The 8,271-nt window shown below is 43.8% G+C and overlaps 1 protein-coding gene across 4 annotated transcripts in view; it reads left to right on the forward strand.

The window, feature by feature from the left end:
* LOC104862098 (phospholipid-transporting ATPase IB) overlaps positions 1–7,716 on the forward strand; it is a 642,570-nt gene extending 634,854 nt beyond the window's left edge. For all 4 annotated transcript variants that reach the window (XM_010623803.3, XM_010623807.3, XM_010623808.2 and 1 more), the window contains exon 37: positions 3,798–7,716. In XM_010623803.3, coding sequence (XP_010622105.1) covers positions 3,798–3,895 — 98 coding nt within the window. In that variant the 3' untranslated portion in view covers positions 3,896–7,716. The remainder of the gene's footprint in view (positions 1–3,797) is intronic.
* The last annotated feature ends 555 nt before the right edge of the window (positions 7,717–8,271 follow it).

The raw sequence follows: 8,271 nt of genomic DNA on the forward strand, positions 1-8,271 counted from the left end.
CACGCTGCTTCTCCAATAAATGTCTCAAGGTAACCATGGAGATAATATGGGCAATGCACACACTGAAATCAAAGGCCCACTGAGAAATTCTTCGGTCAGTCATAAATGGCTTAAACCAACAACTCTTTTTCTTAAACTACATTTTCAAGACAAAAAAGGGGGAAAAAAATCTACTGAACCAATACAAGAAAGAGCATAGTTTCCAAATCAAACTATGTCTTTAAAATACCCAGCATCTAGTAACCTGATAACTTAGGATGGTTCTATCACTGCTAACTAGATAAGAGCATTGAGTTTGAACTCCAACAAGAAGGTCTGTATAGCTCCTCCCAGCCATTGTATGTCTCCCTGCATCTGTCCATCTGCCGTTTTAGACCTCAGCCTTGTCAGGAAAATAGAAGGAAACACTAATCTTCATAGTACTCGTTGGTTCCTGCTGTGGTTTTGATATAGTCTGAATGTGTCCCCTAAGGTCCATGACATTTAATCACCATTATGAGATATTAAGAGGTTAAAAATTTAATCCAGCTATGGCATTAAAGCAGTCCTTTAGGAGGTAAGTAGAACTACAGGAAGCAATCAAGGCAAAGCCTTCTTGATAGAATCCTGGTGGTTCTATAAGAAGAGGAAGAGTGTCCTGTTTCTTGCCATGTGTGTCATGTGTGCCTTGTTCCAGCAAGAATGCTATCACCAGATGTAACACCTTCCACCTCCAGAACTATGAAGCTTTGGTTCTTTATAAAGTACACAGCCTTGGCTATTCAAGTATAGCAACATGAAGAAAAGTAATATAGGTCCTGTGAGCCACCAACATACTGTATTAATAACTAGGATTCATATTTCTTTCATAGTCAAGTTTCCCCATTATTTCCATGGTCTTCCTCATTTCTGTGGATATCAGCAATCTTTGTCCAGATGGAAACTACTACTTTCATTAAGGGGCTGTCAGAGCTTAGATTCAAAGAATGCCACATATGGGAAATTTCATTGGAAAATAATGATAAAAAGGACATTTTGTAAATCTCACCAAATGTTCTGCTTAGATAAAACAAAAATACTAAAAGTAATTTTACTTACTTTTAAAATTTTAAAAAAATGTAAAAGTAAGTTTACTTACTCTCCCATCTCCTTCTACTTCCCCAGTCCTCTCTCCAGATTCTGGCTACGGCTGAGTATTTAGGAAGCAGGTGCATTACGAAGCCAGCCAGGAAAAGTTCATAGGTGGGGTCCATTGGAGCACATCCTTCAGGCCCCCATCAGGACTTTTTGGCTGTCAGCACTTCCTGAAAGATGAGTGAAAGTGGGAAATGCAAGTGCTGGGGCTTCCTCTGAGCTCCCTTTGGAAGTAAATGGCAGTTGAATGTTCACTAGGCAGACTCTGATTGAGTAGATCTTGCATCTTTGTCAGGCTGTTGGCCGAGGCCCAGCAGGTGTGGGCCAATTGAGTGGCTCTGGCATGTCTTATTCCAATAAAATAGATTACAGCTCTAACTCCCACTGCGACTGGCTTCTAAAATGAGAATATTTGTATGAGCTAGTAGAATCTCACCCCCTTCCTAGCGTGAACCTGCCAGGCCCTCCTCCTCATTCTTGAATTCTCAGGTAAGGTCAAGAAAATCTTGATGCCCGACGTTCTGGGATGCGATGGTAGGTACAGCAGTGGGAACCCAGGAGGGATATGTGGCAGTACCTTGGGGTCCTCTGCTCACCTGAGAGCAGGCTCTGCAGCGGGATGAGGCTCTTCTATGTGCCTGCCTCTCTGAAAGGAAGCCTAGAAATCCTTCCTGCCCCAGTGTGGCTGAGTCAGCCCCACCAGCCCATAACAGGGCCCTCCTGGCAGAGACCACTTGCACCATTTTAGGAATTCACACAGCCACAAGCTGAGAAAAAAACAAAAACTGGAATTGGGTGCCCAATGAGCATAGACATGTTATGGATAGAGAAGAGGATAAACCCAACAAAGTTTTATTCCCTCTATCTGAACAGGGAGGAGACAATCCTAAAAGCTACAATATCGTTTCCAAAAGGAAACCCCCCAAATGATTATTTTTAATGTTTTAGCAAGTCCCCTTCATTCTCTATCCAACCCTCTCCCCACAAAAAATGACCAAAAGAACATTGGTAGCAATTGTTCTAAGGGCTTCACTGTTGAGATGGGCTCTTCCCTAGCTTGGATGTTGAGGCCTCTTCCATTGATATAGAGTAAAAACTAAAACCAAAACCCAGGAAACTTGAAGATGTCAGGGTTACAAGCCAAGTAGTGACCAAGATGAGACTTAAAGCTTCCTTTGTTGCCTCAGTTCTTCAGGATCCAAGTGTAAAGGAGAGTGAGTGGAGAAAGCCACCTCAGGGTAGAAAATCCACTAGTCCCTACCTGTCTCAGAAGTGTTTATAAAGAACACTTAGAGCAACCTGGAGAGACCAGTGCTTGATCAGACCAACTCCAGTCAGACTGAGGAACCTCACCTTGTGCAGCAGCTGTAGCTGTGGTGGGAGGCAGGACCATCATTCCCACACACTTCCCATCCAGGGACAGCTGTCCTGTGGTCCCATCAGGGACACATCAGCCATTTACTAAACTGTTCCCTTTTAAAAGACCAAAGAATGAAAATTGTCCAAGTTAACCACAGTAGACTGCCTTGTTACGAGAGGACACGGTGTTGTTTGCTAGCTTTTGCTTTGAAATATCCCAGGGAGAGGCAGGTCCTCTTGGACTGCAGTGAGAATGTGGCACAAAGAGCACCTTGTGTGGGGCTTGGGATGGGAGGTGTGTGGAGGAAGGCAGGAAGCTGGAGCTACTCCTCCCAGTCGGCAGCAACAGTTTCTCATCTCTGGTGAGCTCTGATCAAGCAGTATGGCAAAAATCCGAAAGCTCTCAGAGGAACAGAGATGAGAGTCAATACTGGATCTTCAGGGCTCAGAAGCAGATCCTGAGAAGACTGAGCGTCTATGAGAATCAAAGCACAGCCACCTGCATGGAGAGCTCCCTAAGGAAGTTCAAGTGTACTGCCTGGCTTTGAGCCTGGGGCCAGAAGAAACAGAACCTCCCTCTCAAGGCCGGCTCCAGCTCCAGACTCATTCTTGTGCTTGTCTATGTGAGGTCTGGAAGCTGCTGCCCTATAGCTGCCACATGGCCGTACCTCTTGGCTTGTAGATTGTGTTTTGTTGGAAGTCCGGGTAAGCAGGTCAACAGAAGTCCCCTGGAGAAGACTCTTCTCTGACTGCTCAGCCCCCATTTGGCTAGTTCTGCCTTCACTGAGAGACAGTCCCTGCTTACAGCCTCCAGTTCCCAGCCCTCCTTCCTGCTGCTCAGCCCCTGTGTCCTCAGTCAACCCCTGGCTACTCCACAGTCCTTGCCCCCAGGGTGGTCCACCTGAGCTATCTGCAAGGCCTTCATAGATGGAGCCCCTCAGTCCTGGACTTCCCAGAACCATAAGCCAAATAAATTTCATTGTTCATAATCTACTCAGTCTATAGTATTTTGTTATGGCAGCAGAAATCAGACCAGACTTTCCCTGTAGCACCTCGCCACCACACCCCACTTGCCCAGGGACGCCTGCATGGTTACAGCTGTCTTCATCTCAGGCAACTCAGCTGTGATCTGCCCCCAAAGTGCCTTACCTTAAACCTAGGGTACTTGGGCTGGGGATTTAGCTCAGTGATGCTGCCACCTGCCTCACAAGCACAAGATCCTGAGATAGATCTCCAGTACCAAAAAACAAAAACAAAAACAAAAAAAACTTGGAATACTTCACAAATCACCTTATCACTGACCTCCTTCTGTGTGTCTCTTTCAGATGGGTATGCCTTTTCCCAAGAAGAACATGGAGCTGTTACTCAGGAAGAAATAGTTCGAGCTTATGACACCACCAAAAATAAGTCAAAGAAGAAATAAGATGCAACTTTTCCCAACTGCTCCAAGGGAAGAGATGCTGTTTGTTTCATCCAGTGTTAGCACTTCTTTGTCAGAAGAGACTGGTGTCCACAGCCAAAACAACCTGAAAACACATTTCTGTGGCCTTAGCCAACCAGTTTGTTAGTTACATATTCCTTTGCAAGCCTGGAGCACAGACCACAGGGAAAGCCATTTTTCCCTCCCTATTTGTCTGAAGCGCTTGGCCTAAACTTTTGTTTACGTTGTTATAAAGCATTCAACTGTGCTCTTCGAGGTGTGAAATTAAAAACACTATGTTTCACCAATATTTAAACATCATTACTAGTTGTTCTGGGAGAAAGAGAAAGGAGTTTTATGTTGCATGAAAGATCCATCCTGTGTAATTGGATTGGGGCACACTTATTTCCTGTTTGTTAACTCACAGATTAGTTCCAAGGAGCAGCAAGAAAACCTCACGTTAGGCACGTTGTTTACTCCCTTGCGTTCATTCCTGGCTTGTATGAAGCGGCATAAACCTCTTGATTGCAGTGAAATCACAAAATTCTCTGGTTTGCTGGGGGTAAACTCGAGAACATTTCTTTGGACCTCTGAGCCACATTCCCAGGAAGATCACTCAGCTGGTGCCCCATGCATTCTCCTGCACCTTTGTAGGTGCCAGCTGGCTGGCTGGTCCTTCCACTGTTGTCTGGGTGTTCCTTGTCCTCAGACCTCCGCCACGGGGCTTGGTGCACGCAGCTGGCGTGAAGCCCACCCTAAACTGCACTTTCCCTTGTTCCACTGCAGATTCAGATATGGATGCCAGAAATCCCTTCTTCCACCACTCATTTAATTCTGTAACTAAAGAGGAGAAACACTGCTATTTTACATATATCCTAGACATTTACCCCTTTCTGACAAGGGATCCGAGGGCCAGGGTGGTGGCGGGACCCTTCTGCTCTGCTCTGCTTTGGCTGTGAGTACACATCTCACAACCCTGATCATTGGGTCTTAGCAGCCACCTCAGAATCCATGCTTGTTTCTTAGGGGGTTCAGAGCACATTCTGGAATTTTACTGCTGAGAAACGAATTTATAACATGCTTGCAAGTGAAAGGAGATACCTGTCACTCTGTAGCTCTAGAATCAGGAGGAGCAAACCCAGAGGGACAGCAGAGGGTCGTGAGACTGAGGAAGCTGACCACAGAGGTCCTCAGAGGCAATGCAGTGTGCTCAGGATTGGAGGCAGATACAAAGAACATTCCTGCCAAATCTCTTCAGTAGAAACTCTCACACAGAGGCCCAGACAATTGCCATGATCAGCCACCTACGGACAAGACCTTGCCACACACTTTTAGTGAAAAGAATTCCAGGTATCTCAAGGAAATGTCCATTTTTAGTACTTCTTTCCTTTCCTTTCCTTATGCAGTCAGCTTTATCACAGGCCTGTCCTGGGTTCTGAGACCGGGAAGGGAAGTACAAGTCACTGACTTCCCCCTGCCATCCCCCATTCAGAGCTGGAACGGAGCTCACAGGCAGGCATGGGAGCACCTGGAGCCCTCAATACCTGAACCTTAGAGGCAGATCCCCTCCTTTTTGGTAACCCAACCAGATTTTTTGATGATTTAAATTCATCTGGGCAACTTTTACTGGTTAAAATGGCACAATTCCTTGAAGAATGGTGTGCTAACTTGGTAAATAAAACAATAGTGCACTCTGCTTCTTAACCCTTTATTTTTGGAACATCCACAACTTCCTGGATTTTGCAATAACATAGAATATGATTTGCACTCACATAAGAAAACTAATTCCCACTTGTGAGGTGACCAGGATAGGATACAGGGAGGACTGGAGAGCCACAAAATAGAGCAGTTATGGGGCTCAGAAAGTTTTCTTCCCTTCCTCTCCAAGGCAAACAAAACATGTTTAAATTCTAGAGCACCCAGCCATTTGAATCCCTAAAGACTCCCACACAGGGATGAGGACAGGAGATTAACACAACAAACCAAGGTGTGATTATTTATTGCACGTGCAGAAAGGTAATGGTCAAACTAAAGAAGAGAAAGGAAAATTAGAATTGAAAGTGCACTAGGCATCTTGACAATTTGGTTTCTTTCATCTGGGAACAAAGCTGATTTGGAAAGACCGAATGAAAACTCAATTCTTTGTCAAGCACTTAGCCCTTTCTTGAACTTGACTTTCAAATCAGATTTGTGGAGGAAATGTGTTTGTGTTTAGAGATTTTTTTTTTTTGCTTTTTATTTTATATTTTATATTAAAGTACAGTGTGCATTTTCTGGGATTGAAGTACATTTTCCTTTTCTTTGAGAAGTAGACTAAACAATCGTCACGATGATGAGGTATGTACACAAAAGAAAACATTTCTAGAAGGGATGCCTTTCTATTTATTCTCTCATGTGATTAAGCTTTTTTATAGACAAATGACTAAATTGGGTTTCTAGGCAAGGCAGCTCTCATGACGTGTGATATATAATATTTAACCTGGGCCAGCGAGGGGCTATGTCATTTGTCCTATCTTTAAATTGAGGTCAGGGTGTCACACACAGCCCCTTCCCAGGGAGCAGAGTGGACTGGACTGGGTTGCGTATCTGGCTGTCAGCTCAGTGGAAATGTCGCGTGGGACTTATCACACCCACACACAGTAAGTGACTGCCAGGACAGAAGGTCAGACTCAGTCAGCACTTCAGTGCCTGCCGGTGGGCTGGACTGAGTTAGAAGAACCCACCCAGGCAAACCTTTAAGCTGTATGCAGACAGCTGGCTCTTGTTTGAGGCTGACTGCAAACAGCAAGACAGGTCATTCTCTGAGTTTGGTTCTGGGTCCTGCCACACTAACACCCATTCCCATTGATGGCTGTAGAAAACACGTTGTGGAGGGAGAAAGAGGGACCAGGAGAAGCTACCAAGTTTTGGCCCAGAAGTATGAATAAACACGAATCGCTGCTCAGAGTGGGTTTTGTAGTAATTTGGGGAGTGTAGCTGATGTGTTTGTCCTGTCTCAAGGCAGAATATTCCAGATTTTTTGACCAGCATTATTTTCTCTCATCTCCCAATGCACATGTACACACACAAAAACAAAAACATGACTTACTTGAATCAGCGTACCACACAAAATCTATGTTTTGGAGAAAGTAAGTGGCATTTCTTTAACATTTGTCAAGAAATACTTTAAAAAGTGAACTAGAACAGCAGAGCTTGGCGGAGAACTCTGTTGACATTTTCTCTTTCTGGACAAGACTTCAGGATTGCTATAGGGAGCTGGCAGTGAAAACCAGCAATAACTTATCAAGAAGCAGTGAATGATGAAAAGAAAATTGATTCTATGTAGCTAATGTTTGAAAATGTATATGGCCATATGGATTACAGGATTCACGTTTGAATATTTTTAAAAAGAAAATTTTGACCTATAATCTGTTTGTTATAACAATGATCTCCCCATTTTTTTTAACCATAAGTAAGAGAATTTTCAGTCAGATATTCCTGTTCCTAAGGCTATATGTCTTAAAACATAAGTAGAATATAATGTTTGCAAAACTCTGCTGTAAGATAAGGTAGTCTTTAGTTTTGAACCTGTGAAAGGACTGCACAGTTCAGTCAGGGTTTGGATTACTGCCCAGGGTCATTGTCACAAACCAATTCAAGGAATGATTTAGCTTCACCATTTGAAATGTAGCCTGGGATCCATTAAAAAAAAATTTTGCACAGGGAAGCTGGCTAAGCACAGCCTAAAATAACAACTTGGCAAAGAAATGAGTTTATCAGGTAAAGTCAAAACATGGTGTTGCCTGTCAAACTCATTACATTCTTCATGCAAATGTTTAAATTAACAAATATAAGAATGAAGGAGATATTTAAAGCTCTCTCCTTCAAAAAAAAATACATCAGTCAGTTTTGTTGATGGTTCTTCATTGGCTCCAGGAGGTTAGTTATCTGTCTCAGGATAGCCTAGGGGGACATTATTAACTCATATCAGCAATGTTTCCACTTGAAAGGGCAAGGAAGGCAAAAGGGTTTCCAGCAGGTCATAGAAGTGAGCCTTAAAGACTCCATAGTGACACTGTTCAAGATTCTTAAAAGGAACGGACTGGCGATACTCGACTTGGTATATATCTTTCATTTATTCATTTTTTTCTCAGCATCCCAAACTGTCCAGCCGTCCACTTTTCCATGCCCACCGCCCCCCCCATGGATATGAATGATTTCTTCAGTGGAAACAAAGGAGTATGAAATCAGCATAAGTCTAGGTGGCCAGAAGCTAAAAAAAACAGGTGAGAGACAAGAGGGTCATGTTCACCCATTACTTCATCCCAAGTGTGATCCTCCATTGTCAGCCTAGGGCAAACATCTCTACACAGCCAAGAGAGAGAAGACAAAAGGGTGAT

The sequence above is a fragment of the Fukomys damarensis genome, unplaced genomic scaffold (assembly GCF_012274545.1).
Source record: "Fukomys damarensis isolate Sample0158 unplaced genomic scaffold, DMR_v1.0_HiC HiC_scaffold_38, whole genome shotgun sequence".
Classification (NCBI taxonomy): domain Eukaryota; kingdom Metazoa; phylum Chordata; class Mammalia; order Rodentia; family Bathyergidae; genus Fukomys; species Fukomys damarensis.